Source organism: Oenanthe melanoleuca, chromosome 12, assembly GCF_029582105.1.
Source record: "Oenanthe melanoleuca isolate GR-GAL-2019-014 chromosome 12, OMel1.0, whole genome shotgun sequence".
NCBI classification, from domain to species: domain Eukaryota; kingdom Metazoa; phylum Chordata; class Aves; order Passeriformes; family Muscicapidae; genus Oenanthe; species Oenanthe melanoleuca.
In genome coordinates, this window is record NC_079346.1 from 2103225 (window position 1) to 2117835 (window position 14611).

Sequence of the window (14611 nt, forward strand, 5' to 3'; positions counted from 1 at the left end):
GTTTGTTCAGTTATTTATTGAGTTGTTTATTCAGTTGTTTATTCAGTTATTCATTCAGTTATTTATTCAGTTTTTATACAGCTGTTTAAAAGGAGCAGAGCTCTAGTGCAGCCTGAGTCTGGCTCACTGCTGTGCTCCAGGCAGGAAAACAGCCAGGGGAACTTCCCAGCCTGGTTTGGGACTGATCCACAGGAAGCAGAGCAAGGCTGGCTCTTCAAATCCCAAATCCTCCTGCATATTCAACACTGGGTGAGCAGCAACTGTGCAGCCTGCAGAATGCCAGCAGCGTTTCACTGCTTCTTTAAAGCCATCTCTTCTGGATTTGATTTTTTTTTTAATAACAAAGAGATTAAAGGGAACCAACAGCCATATGGGAGAAGGGAGCAATAATGAGATGCATTCTGCCACCTGAAAGAGCTCCATCTCCATGTTTCCTGTTCTCTCAGCATTTGTTTTGTCTCAGTGTTGGCTGTTCTTGGAATTCTGTGCTGACACAAGGCCAGAGGCAGAGCTCAGTGGGAATATCCCCTCCTGTCAGCTTGGCCAAAGTTTGAACTGAAAGTTCTCCCCTGTTCTCCTTCTCCACTTGTAGTCACATCCTTGGGGATGTTTCAAGGCAAGCTCAGCTCATTTTTGGCCAAACATGAGGGTGTTGGAAACCCACTCCTGATGTCATCTGAGCAGGAGGACAGAGAAACCTCAGAGCTCGTCAGCTTTGCTGTGGTTAAAGACAATAAAGAGTTAACAGCCCTTTGTTCTCCTGCCAGGGAGCCTGGGTTTAGTCAGGAGAAGGAATTCCTGTGTCAGGACAGCAGCTCCACCTGAGCTGCAGGTAAAGGAGCAGAATCTGGGAGGATCCATAACTCAGCCAAGGGATGGACCTTCCTAGAGAATATCTGCATTTCATCATTGATATCTCATTGCTACAGAACTCCCAGCATCTTCAGTCACTGTATTTTGCAGAAAACAGGTGTTTTTTTGGCTGCTTTCACGTTTTTCTTCTGCTAGTTTTCCATCTTTATAACCAAATCTCTTACTCAGGCCATGTGAAATCTTTCAAGGTTAAAAGAAATAAAACTAGTGGGTTTTGGAACAAATAATCTATTTAGAAGTTGATGCTTTAAGGTGTTAAACTTTCCTTTAGATGTAGGTAATTCTGTATAAAACCTAGTACAATAAAGACAGCCTTTTGAATTTTTGTGGGATTATTTTCCATGTTCATATTCCTTGGAATGTGCCCACCCATGCAGCTTTGGGGTGGCCCTGCCCCTCAAGGGTCTTCTGCCATCCAGTCCCTCCCAATAACCAGATTAAAAACAATAACTGCTTGGGCCTAAAAAGTTTTGGAGCACATAAAGAGACAATGAGTGCACTTCCCAAATTTATTACACTTCATGGACAAAGTCTGGCTTTCTCCTGAGTAAATAAGAAAACAGTGCATAAATATGAGAGTGTCTTAGTACATAAATCTGCAGTTTATTTGAAACCTTCAGAGCATCCAGGAGCACTAATTTAATTTATATTCCACCATACAGGCAGCAGAATCACAAAACCATAAGTTACTAACTGGGAAAGAAAAGGAGATGGGAAATATTTTGTGGTGGGTGACAAGTCCTTGTCACAGCGAGCACGGAATTAATTTGTCTGCAGAATTAAAACCCACACCACGAGGAGGCTTCACCTTTTTCAGCAAAGATGATGCATTGGGACCGTGCCTCATCTTTTGTCCTGTGCATCTGGGGCCCTTCCAAGGGGAATCCAATCTGCATGTGGGATAATGAACCCGTAAATGAGCCCGAGCTGAGCTGTGAGAGCTGCATCACTGCTGGCACCTGGGAGAATGAGGGGCTGAGGAGCACCAGAATTAAAGCATTTAATTTGGGATCCTCCTGATGGATCACCTGAGAGCAGAGCTTTTCTGCAGGTGTTGGGTGTTACTCTGCTGGAGGCACAAGCTGAGCTGAGGGAGAGGAGATCTGCTCACCCCTGAAAGGACAAATCCCTGCCTTGCTCAGGGATGGGGCTGGAAACTTCACTTGTGCTGCCCAAAGTCATCCCCACATCTGGGATTTCTGTGACTGACCCTTTGAAAGCCTCCTACATAAACAACTTGACAATGTACCAGAGGTGAAGCCTGGGATTTTTATGTAAATGTAGTAAAAATGGTTATTTTGGAGCTGTGGGATTATCTACTTATTCCAAGAGCTGCTAGAAAAAAACCTTCTGTGAATATATTTAGAGAAATAGGTGGGATCTTCCCATGAAAAATGAATATTCTGGGGTGAAAGAAATCCTGTTTTATCTTATTCACATATGCTTTCTACAACCTCAGCTGGCAACAGCCCATCTGCAGGGATTGTGAGCTGATTATTTTCCTTTCTTTGAGAAGGGAATGAAGAAAAATATAAACCACAGACAGAGTTTAATAAATATGTGCAGCAGACATGGAAACTACTTTGCTTGTTTTCATTCCAGGGATTATTCTTATTTGTACAACAGAAAAAAAAAAAAAAAAAAAAAAAAAAAAAAAAAAGTTATTTTGAGAGAAATCTACAGAAAGCAGCACAGTGTAACTCAACTGAACATAATTCTTTCCATGGTGCTCAATCCCCTGAAAGACAGGGAACAATAATTTGGATATATGGCATGATTAATAGAGCTTGATCCAAACCAGGACTTTTAATCCTGGCATAATATTAAATACTGTCATCATAATGAATATTGGTGCAGAACACAAAGTCTCATCTCTTCTATTAAACTGCCACAGGCTGCAGGATTTGAAATACTGGAGCCACTATTTCATATTTCAGTTTTCCTTCTTTCAAAGCATTGAGTATAAGGTGCAGTTTTATGCCTGTTTAGATTCATCAGAGACCTGCACTTTACCTTATATTTCCATCACAGCAAGCACAAATTTGCTTTTCAAAATCCTCCATTTGTGGTGTCTGCTCTATAAAATAAGGTTCAAAGTCAAGGACTGGCCTGAGATCCTTTTCCATTTGGGATCCATCCCTCCAAACCCTCTTTGCAGGGAGAAATTCTTATTTAACCCCTTGTTTTCCTCGGAGCAGGAAAAATTTCTGAGGCTGGGTTGTAAAAAACCATTAGTGATATTTTAATGTGAAGTGCAAAAAGAGCTTTGCCACAGATGTATGTGGACTGTTCCTACCCCAGGGTGCCCCACAGGAGCACATTTTGGGTGACTTTGAGCTCCCCCATGTAAAAAAGTTCATCTTTAAGACGTTTTAAACCGAGTTTTAACCTCAGCCATGAGTAGCTGTGTTTGAACCGTGGAAGTGCCTTTTGAGCGAGGCCCAATTGGTGTGATTTGCTGTTCCACACAGAAAAAAGAGATGCTATTTCTCTAAATACCACAAAACTACTTCCATTTAAGACTTTTGCAGACCAAAACCCCAGCAGGTTGCCTATGATCTGCCTCCAGCGTGAAAGATTTCTGTTATTCACAGTGCCCAGGTACCAGGGCCTAACAGTGTGAATATAGAAAATTATGGATAATGGGAAAGCAGTTCTGAAACCAGAGCGAGATAATAACCACCAGTGCTCGTGGCAGATCAGAGGCACAGCTCAACAAACGCTGGGCTGGATTGATTTTAACATAAACACACAATAGCAGGGGCCAGGGTTTTAGTGGAATTTGGGAAGCTGGAGGTGCTGCTGCATTTAGAGGGTTCTGCCTGCAATTGTAAACAGCTGGAGGCAGGAAACTTCCAGCTTTTCACAATGCCACTAATCACCTGCATGCCTCTAGAAATCTGGCCTTGTCTAATGAGTTAAGGGTGTTTCACCTGCAATCTGCTTCGCTTGCTTTATTCACTTCTAAGTGCCAGCTCTGAAATAAAGTTTTTCCACTGATGGGCATGTTGGTGAAAAGGTGGTTTAAGGCTCTGTTTAGGGAGAAAAATAAAACCTGTTCAGTTTTGTGTGAGACATTGAACTTCTGAAAATAAAATTTCAGAGGAGAAATTCTGAGAAATTCTCCAGTATCACCCTGCAAGCATCACCTCCAACACGGGGTGCACACCAGCAGTGGGTGTGGAAAATGGATTTTGGCCCCTGGATCCCTGGTATTTAGGCAGGATAACTCCAGGGAAGTCTGGCACACTGATTTCAGCTGCAGGCCTGCACATAAGGAGAAAATTTACATTAAAGCTGCATTAACCCTCTCAGGCACTCCCAAGCACTGCTTAGAAGGGTCTCCCTGAGGGATCTCATTATCCATATGTCCTTTCAGTCCCCTTTATTCTCCTTAAAATGTTCTTAAAATGGTAAAATCTGTTCATCACACCAACATGACCCATCTTTATCCCTTCACTAAGATGTCAGTGCTTTGTACATCTCATTTCCTGGTTTTTCTCTATCATTGTTCAGTGCTTTCCATGCAACAGATGGAAATAAGAAATGACAACTTGAGATGTAAAGCCTGCATGGACTAGCACACAATTAAAGAGTTATTTAAAGAGAAGTAGCTTGACAGTATTTGGGAAAGAAAATCAGCTTTACCAAGAGTGCTAAAGTCTGGTACTGCTTTTGGGCCAAAAAAAGTGCATATACCTTTAATAAAAATTAGCTCCAGTATTAGTTTGTACAGAAATCTCATCTGAAAGGCAAGGCCATTTCAATCTTATTAACTTTTTATTTGCTTTATTTTTCTACTTGCCAGCATAGGTTCCAGAGGAACATTTGATTAATTTGTGCTGTCTGCAAGTCAGGCTTTTAACCTCTGGGAAAGCTCTAAACACTTTAAAAGCTTACAGCCTTAAAATGGATTGTCAAAGTGAACTTCAACTAAATAGAGGTCAACAATCTAAGGGTTATTTGGGCTTTTCCAGGGAAAATGATGCTCATTGGAAGGACTGGGGTTTGTGGGCTGGTTACAGTGATTCAGTCTCTCAGCTGCTCCCTGAGTGCAGAGCAGCTCCTGAGCCAGCACTGCAGCTGGGAACAGCCACAGCAGAGCAAGAAAACAAGGAAAAATGCAGGAAAATGGATTTTTGGAAGGAAGGGCTGCTGCTGGATCTTTCCAGGGCCCCTCAGCATTGCTTTGGAGGCAGGAGGAGATCCACCCCACACTGCTCCTCAAACATAACCTGATTCCCTACCCTTGATTTTTATCAATAAGAACTCAGAGGAGGCTCCAGGATGGGCAGAGGATGGAGCAGCTCTGCTGGGAGGAAAGGCTGGCACAGCTGGGATTGTTCACTGCACAGGAGAAGCTTTGGGGTGAGCTCAGGGTGACCTTGGAAGGGACACAGGAAAGATGGAGAGAGAGAATTGACAAGGGATGGAGGGACAGGACACAGGGAATGGCTTCACACTGACAGAGAGTGGGTTTAGATTGGATTTTGGGAAGAAATTCCTCCCTCTTATGTTGGGCACAGGTGCCCAGAGCAGCTGTGGCTGCCCTGGATCCCTGGAATTGTCCAGGAGCAGCTTGGAGACACCTGGGACAGTGGAATGTGCTCTTGCTGACAGCAAGGGGTTGAAATTTGATGAATTGGATGAGCTTTGAGGTCTCTTCCAACCCAACCCAGTCTGTGATTCCATGGTGTCACACAAGAAAAAAAAAAAAAAAAAAAAAATTCCTATTGTGGTATCTGTCAGGTGGAGTGTGCAGTTACACTGAGCACTGTCACTTGGAATCAGGTCCCATCTCAGAGTCAAAACTACTCTCTAGAAAGAAAAACTTTGTTCCAGTTTCCCCCCTCTTCCCACATTCCCTCCCCCTGCCTCGAGCTGCACCCCAGTGAGCCTCAGTTACATCCCAGTGTTCTCTCTCACTTCCTTGGGAACACATGGCACAGAAAACAAAGCAAGGTCAAAGCAGCCATAAGATCCACAAATCCTGTTCTGGCCAGAATAATTCTAAGCTGAAAGCAGCAGAGTTAACCCCACATTTAACAAAAACAAATCTCTTACTTTCCCAGGGCGAAGCACTCCAGCCTGGCAGAGGAGCCCTGCGCTGCGTAGGTCCTTTCTGGAAAGCGCGCCTCAATCTTGGGCTCGTACTCCCCCATCACACCTGTGGAGCACCAGAACAGCTCAGTCCAGCTGAGCCCACACCTCCTCCTGCAACACAGCCTCAGGGTGTGTGGGAGTCCAGAGTGTTCCTCTGGCTTCCCTGGAAGGTTTAAGACACCCCTGGTGGGGTCCCCAAAGACCCTCGAATGAGACCCAGGTGTCTCATGGCTGGATTTAGCTGCTTGGAACAATTTACCCACACTGAGAGAAGAAATGCAAGCTGCAAAAATAAATAGAGTGTAAATTAGACTGTTAGAATGTAGAATTAGCAGATTTCTAGAATGTTTGTGATAAGGGACACGTGGCCAACATGGAGAATTGGGGGTGTGGATACCTCTTCCTCCTTCTTCTCCATGTCATCCATGCTGGGTGACATGCTGGCACTCTTAGATTGGATGAGGACAGATCTGGACCATGTAACAAGATTGTATTGTATTGGGGGTCATTTGTAAATACCTAGTAGGTAGTTTAGACTATAAAAGATCAGTCCTGCCTCTGCCAGGCAGATTCTGCCCTGGATGTCTGGCGAGCAGACTGCTGTTGGCTGGACAAAGCATTCCTGAGATAAGGAACAATAAACAACCATGAAAACCTCTAGGAACAGCCTCCTGCAGTCTCTCATTGATGGGCATTGGAAAGAGCTGGGCTCCAAACCACCTGCATGTCCTCCTGAGGTGATCTCAAGTCTAAGGAGACACCTCAGGATGTGACAAGGGCGAAGGGAAGGGTGGCAGAATCCCCCCAGAGCCCCACGTCCCACCCAGGGAGCAGCACACGCTGGAGCAGGTTTAACCTCCTGGCTGGAGTTCTGAAAATCCTGTGAAACCTCTCCATTCCCTGGTTTAGGAGTTGGAGAGAATGACTTTATGCAAGTTTTACATTACAAGTCTGCTGTGCATCAAGGTTTTTGAGATAATTTTGGGTTCACACCTCTTATCAAGCAACGTTTTTGCCACTGGTCACTCTCAGTTGATCCTATGAGCAATGAAATTAGAAAATCCCAAGTCCAAACTACTTGCAAAACTCTTAAAATCTCTGTAAAACATCCAAATGTGAGTTGCAGACTTGAGGAAGGCTGATGTAATTAGATGGAATTACCATATTTGAAAATCTGGCTGAACATCTGATAAATCACAGATAATCCAGTATTAATTTAGGGCATTTAATTTTGCAGCAGCTTTGGGATGGATTAGGAAACTAAACTTTTAGCTGAACTTCTTAAATATCTTTTATGTGTCTGACAGTGAAACTCATTCCAACTGTGGGGATGAACATAAATCAGGTATTTTCCTGATTTGCCCAGATTTCACACAGAAAATGAACCAATTTTGTTTTATATTTAGCAGGCATCTGGGTAATAATGCACATGCAACTTCCACTGTTGCCTCAGGGGCTGCCAGTGCTGGAGCCACTCCAGAGGCCACAGAGTGAATGGGAGAAGATAAAGTCACTGATAGAAGGAGTCTGAGAAATAGGAATAGTGTGATGAAAAGAAAAAAAAAAAAAATCAGAAAAGATGTTAAGCATTTGCAATCAGATTTGGTGCCAAATTATGAACTTTGGAGCTGAGGAAGTGCAGCTTTGCTGGGTGTGATCTGCTGATGTTACTGAGCAGCACAGCCTTGCAGTGACAGCATTATTCCATAATGCACAGCTGGGTTCTGCTTATCCTCCAAATCCAGCTCTGCACAGACTTTTGTCACTGATTGTCACCACTGCTTTGCAAACAGCACGAGAATATTGAGATTGAGGTGGGCAAACTCACAGAACAAACTTTGTGGGCAGATTTGCAGCTCTGTGCTTTTCCCCACGAACATTTAATTACAAATGTTGCCAGGAAGGCGTTTGAACATGTGCAGGGGAGTTTCTCACCTCAGCGACTTGATTTGAAGCAGCTCTCTGGATTTGATGTTTGAGCTGTACTTAGATGACAAATTTAGAAAGATTTGTTGGATTCAAACCTCAACACAGGCACGAGGTGGGAAGTATTGACGTGCCACGTGACATTCTCTTGTTCAGTGACATTGAGAATTTCTTTGTGTGTTCATCTCCTCACCCTGTCCCTGGCAGCTCAAACGTCACTGATGCCTCAGGATTTCAGCTTTTATATTTTCATGTATTTGTAATCCTGCAGTTCTTTAGTGTGTAACTCCAAACTCCATATTCAGTGCTGGCTGCTGCTCTCCCATTTTGGGCAGACACAGCAATTCCTCTCCAGGCTGGGAATCAAGGACACCTCACTGCCTCAGGCCCAGAGATGGGAACAGCAGTGAGCTGGGGGAGCAAACTTGGGGTAAATGACTTCATTAGCTGCAGCTGTAATTGGGAGATTAACCCCCAAAATACAAATGGACCAAACTTATAAAAGTGTGAAAAGTGTGGTCCATTTTGGGTGCAGCCCCTGGAGGGGCCTAAATGTACCTGAAGGTTCTTTAATAACTATAACAGCTTTTTATTCCCTTAATTCTGTCTGTTTTTAGGTAGCCCTAAATCATCATCGCTGTGGGGCCGTGTCCTGCTGCAGAACCTTCCCTGGGGGAGTTTATGGGGGTGAATTCCCAACCCTGGGGCAGCCCAGGCCGCCCGGACTCACCGTCTGTGCGGAGGGCGAGGGCCGTGGCGGGTCCCCGGGCCCGGCGCCCGGCCTGGGCGCTGCTGACAGCACAGCTGTAATCCCCGGCGTCCCCCGGCTCCACCTTGGCCAGGTACAGGCTGCCCGTGGCCTGCGACACGAAGCGCCGCCCGTCCTCCCGCAGGTCCAGCGCGCTGTTGTTGAAGAGCCACGTGTAGGACAAGCCTGGAAAACACCAGGCACGCATCATGCATCCCCTCCAGAGGAACCTGCTCGGGGAGAGGAGTCACAGCCGGTCTGGGGGCCAGAGGGGGCTCGTGAATAAAGTTATTTCTGATAGTGTTAGCTAGAAACACGTAATCACAGGATGGTTATGTGCAGGTGCTTCTATTGAAGAGCTCTGGAATCAGGGGCACAAACCCAAATCTGGCTCCCACATGGATTTGAGATGGACATGTTGTTATTCTAGCTAGGACACAATCACAGGATGGTTCTGTGCTTTTATTGAGGGGCAATGATCAGGGGTACAAACCCAAATCTGGCTCCCACGTGGATTCCAGATGGACATGTTGTTATTCTAGCTAAAACACAATCACAGGATGGTTCTGTGCTTTTATTGAGGGGCAATAATCAAGGGTACAAACCCAAATCTGGCTCCCACGTGGATTCCAGATGGACATGTTTTTGTTCTAGCTAGAACACAATCACAGGATGGTTATGTGCTTTTATTGAGGGGCAATAATCAGGGGTACAAACCCAAATCTGGCTCCCACATGGATTCCAGATGGACATGTTGTTATTCTAGCTAGAACACAATCACAGGATGGTTCTGTGCAGCTGCTTTTATTGAGGAGCAATAATCAGGGGCACAAACCCAAATCTGGCTCCCACATGGATTTGAGATGGACACATTTTTATATCCTTCTCTTATTAAATCCATATTGTTCTATACATATCTATATCATATATACATATCTATATCATATCTGCATATCTACATATATATGCATATATTCATGTATACATATATACATATATGCATATCTATATCATATATACATATATACATATATATCTACATATCTACATATCTACATATCTACATATATATACATATCTATATCATATATACAGATCTATACACTGATCTTATCCAAGCATGAATTCCTGTAATTTTCATCAGGACCCCCTCCAAAAATCCTTTCTCATGATTCTTGTTATGATCACATCCTTTCTCATGATTCTTATTACGATTAAACAATAATTATATCCAATTACCTAACAATCTTTGTATTTAACAATCGCAATATTTATCATGTGATGATTATGCAGGTGCAGACAAAGCTCAATGTTTGCTCCCAGGGCCTGGTTCCCTTTCCCAGCCCTGCCAGACCCAACCTTTCTTTCCACCCCCTGAATCTATTGTATTTTCATTCCCATGTTTATAAACATTTTAACCCTATGCTATCAAAAGGAATCTTATCAAGGATGTTGGCCTGGAGACCAAGAAGAGAAGAAGGAGTGGGAAAGAAAACCTTCAGCTGGGAAAAGTATTTTTAGGAAGTCTTGTGAATAACAGAGGTGGAGATGTTCTTGATTTTTGTTGATTTAGTAAATAATTTCTGTTCATGGCGCTTTCCCTCTGAAAATCCAGAGGGCAAGTTGCTGCTCGGTGCTACAGCTCCTTTCTTCACTCTCAGTATGGGAAAATTAAAGTGGTTACATGCAGATTGATCACTGGATTTTCATTACATCAGCTTGATCACTGGATTTTCATGGAGAGATGAGCTGAGCTGCTCAAAAGTATTTTGGAGACAACTTAAAATTTGATCCTATTGCACATTTGATAATGAACATCCCCTTATCTTCCATGCTTCTTGTTCCATTCTCACTTCCTGCCCTTTTCTGCCCCCTTTTCCCACATGGTGCTCCTCAATGTAAATCTTCATAATGTCGATCTATAAGATCTAAACAACTTAAAAGTGATTTATTTGATCAGCCCACCCTGGAAAAAAAAAGATATCCTTATGAGTTTACCATTCTCTGTTTTTGGGAAAGACTTTTGGGCCAGGCTTTGGTCCCTGAGGAGCAGGTTCAGAGCTGATCCCCCAGTGTGGGGTCACCTAGGGTGTCCTGCCAGCCCCTCTCTGCAGGAGCAGGACTCAAACCCTGTCTTTTACAAGCCACAGTAAATCAGAACTTTCCAAATCCACCAGTTTAGCTCCTCTTAATTAAATGCATAATTCATAAGCTAGCAGTGTTCTGCCAACAGCTTCATTTTTACACATTTCCCCCATCAACAACCCCATTCCAAAAAGATTATTTACGTTGCTCTCCCCCCTCAGCTCCAGCTTGGGAGCAGTATGGTAATAAGTCTGCAAACTCCAGTAGTTTTGTGGAGTTTTATGTTATCAGCTTCCAGCATTTTAGGACTCTCATTAGAAATGATGCATCTCCAGGGAGCAATCAATGACACTTTCTATAGTTGGCTAAATCCTGCAACAGGCTCCGTTTTACTGCAGATAATGCGAAACTTTCCCGTGCTCTGCAGTAAACCTGGGGATGCAGCAATTAATCCTCAGTGTTGCACAAGGTCCATGTGCTCACCCACAAGATTATTAAAGCCCCACTCTGGCACATGGACTTTGAGGTGCCTTAAAGCATCTTTTTCCTGCAGAAAATCTGAGGATGGAGGGGTTTTCCCCCAGGAAGGGTCAGAAATAAGGGATGCAACCATGCTGTGTTCTGTCTTGCAGGGACACACAGGCTGCTTCCCTTCCTCAGGAACAGGTTTTGCTGACTGCAGACTGTCTGGGCAAGCAGACCAAAGTGTGCAGAATTCTGATTTCAATTCATTTTTTGAAGGTCTCTAAGCTGCAAGATGGGGACTCTACAGAAAACGCTGAAAACTTGCAAGGTAAGTATTTTAATCTGTGTTCAGTTAAATGTTGTCCACATTTCTGTGGAAGAAATACTTGGATCTGCCCTCTCCCCAGATTTCCCAAAACACTGAGGGCTGGTACCCCAATGTGCTTTTCCTGCCAGCTGGAATTCTTGCCTTCCTCTTTACTCAGACCTGCACTAAGGCAATAAAACCACTTTGAGGGCTTGAAGCTGACATTTGGATGCTCAGATTTCCATGCCAGGACAGTGAATCCAAGAGAATCTGGAAATAATTTGAAGAATGAGTAATGGGGAAAAGCAGTTTGGAATTTCTCTGCCAAAGTCCTGGTGGTGGCAATTACAGAGCTGAAGAAAGCCCTGACCCCCTCTAAGGGCATCCCTGCACCTGCCAAGACTCCAAAAGGATTCCCAGGAAGGATCTTTAAAACATTTTATGGCATAGAACCAAAACCCAGACTCCAGCAGCTGAATTCTCAGAATAAAGACAGAATCCTTCTCAGAAATAAGACAGAATAAAATAAAACTCTATTAAAGCCGACTTTGTGCTACACAGACATTCTTCAGGAGGTCAATCTATGAATTAATTAATCACTAAAAGAGAGCCAGACCTTTTCTGTCCTGATTTCTGTTCTCAGGGGGCTCCAGCTGACTTCATTCTCTGAAGTTTCTCCCTGTCTGCTCCCCACTATTGCTTCAGGGACTATTGATGAATTTTCCCATTAACTGGGAACAAGCACAGGCCTCTCTTAGTCATATTTAAATCCCTTTTCCCCCCAGTATGAGGGAGATAAACACTCCCCCTCTCCTAACTGCAGGTTCATCATCACCCATCCACAGGCCATCCTTGCCTAGAGCCTAATCCAGCTCCACTAAACTCTGCAGAAACCCTAATTTTAATTGACTTCAGTGGGAGTTGGATGAAATCTCAAGAGGAAGGAGCCAAACTTTGGAGATTGAACTTTTTTTTTCGTGCTTTTAAGACATAATACCAGCAACCTATTCCCTTACTCAGTATCTTTTCTTGGAAAGTTGCTACAGCAACAGGTAAGAGAGCAGAAAATCCAGAACTGTTATGAAATCTGCTGCTTTGGGTCACTTGGAATAAATCAGATCAGCAGATCCACGGAATGAGACAAAAATAGGAGCAAAAGCCCTTTGCTCTCACTTTTCTGGCAGAACAGGAGTTACTTTGTAGTGCTGCAATATTAGGGTGTGTTTGTTTGGGTTTTTTTTTTTTAATCCCAGGTGATTGTGGTGTCTCTTCTCACCCCAGAGACCCCAAAAGCTGCTTAATCCACCTCTCCTCCCAGGTGGGCAGCTCCTGAGCTTGGCCAGGCTGGAGAGCATCTCCCACCTCTGCCAGCTCTGAGTTTTCCTTCAGAGTCTGGCTGGCAAAGAGGAGCAGCTGCTAATCATTCCTGGTTCCTGATCCGGGGAATTCAACATTTCAGTGCTTCCCCCAGCCCAAGCAAATCCCAAGCAAACCCAAAATGATGCTGCTGGGTCTGAGCACAGCAGCTCCAGGCTGGGCTCAGCAAGGGGACTCTCCCTCCCCCTGGAGCTGTGGGAAAACAGGATTAAAGATTCACAGGAGCAGAGAAAAAGGGACTCTCAGCCATGACTGGTTCTATAAACAGAGAGACACTTCAAACCCTCCCTTCCTGATCAGGCACTTTCTCAAGTGCAGCATTTAATAGAAAATGCAGAAATCAAAGATCATCTCATCCCATCCTCTGCACACACTCAGTTTCATGTTCCACCTCCTTCCCCTGCCTTCTGCTGGCTGAGAATTAGGAATTTTTACCCCCTCCCAGAGCAGGTCCTCAGGGCTCCTACATCCTTAGGAGTGTTTTGGGGTTTCTTCAGCCTCCCTGCAGCAATGTCAGCACAGAGGAGAGCCCAGAGCCTCCGTCCCACTGCCAGCCCTGGCAGCTCTTCCACATAAATAAATGCAAATGCAGAGTGATCCTGCTGCTCCTAACAAGATTAGCAACTTCCTTAAAGCTCTGCAGGGAGCCAGCTGGGAGGAAACAGGCTTTAGATCAGGCTTCACTTCTAAGGAAATAAATGAGCAACAGTCCACCCCATAGTCTTGTGTCAAGTATTACCATTTAGGCAGCAGCTTCTTAAGCACAGGCAGGTCAAGCTCATGTGTAGCTGCAGAAATTAAAGCTTCTTCCAGCTGCCTCCCTCCATGCCTTTCCCTACCTCAGAGCTCTCTATAAATCGCTTTTTTCTCACTAGTAAAATATTACTGGATATTGATTACACAGGGGGAAAAGGCTGACCTAAAGAACTGGAAGCAGAGGTGGGATGAGGTTCAGGAGAAAGTGGAGCTCAGCTGCCCTGCTGAGCTCACCAGCCAGCAGAGGGATGGCAGAGCTGAACTGTGCAAGGTGCTAATGAGCCTCATAAATAACAGCACAGAGATGAGTGAGCAGGGCAGGCTGAGGGAACAGAGGGTGTGGGGTGGGTCAGGTAACCTGCAGAGCCCTGCTCCTGCTTTAAAAACTAATTGCAGGCTGTGATTTATTTTTGTGGGTTAACTGTAATTTTTAATGTCCTAATTGATCTAAGATATAAACTTGGGTGGGTGTTTTTTTCTTTCATGGTTGTGTTTGATCCATCCTGAAAGTCCTAATATTAGTTCACAGCAACAGGGAATTTCTCCTTTTGTTTTCTGAGATGGTTTAAAGCTGATGTGAAAGCTGCTGGAGCAGCCTTTTTGTGCATTTGTTTGTTTGCTTGGTGGGGTTTGTTTGTTTGTTTTTGGTTTATAGCTGACTAATATATTTTTTTGTCCTCTATTTAAATGAATCACTCCTTTCTCATGTACAAAAATAGGTTAGCAGTGCTCTCAGCTATTAAACCAGCACACAAAAAAAGAAGCAGCACATCTTTCCTTGTCAACTGTATTAGAAAATGAAGTTTAATTCCAATTGAGCTTTAAATATTTTAAATATTTTTGACCATGGACCAACACTTCTGCTGTCTGATAAGCAGCTGAGTGTCCTGAGGAGCTCTACAAAGTTTCCTGTGAGCACTTTTAACTCCAGTGCTGTGGTGCAGGACCAGATAAACTTGGCAAAGTGAGGG

General features: G+C 44.1%; 1 protein-coding gene across 1 annotated transcript in view; it reads right to left on the reverse strand.

The window, feature by feature from the left end:
• Positions 1-14611, reverse strand: part of LOC130258232 (contactin-6-like) — a 122902-nt gene that overhangs the window by 41549 nt on the left and 66742 nt on the right. The window contains exons 6-7 of the mRNA XM_056501415.1: positions 8633-8836; positions 5938-6040 (exon numbers count right to left, since the gene is read on the reverse strand). Coding sequence (XP_056357390.1) covers positions 5938-6040; positions 8633-8836 — 307 coding nt within the window. The remainder of the gene's footprint in view (positions 1-5937; positions 6041-8632; positions 8837-14611) is intronic.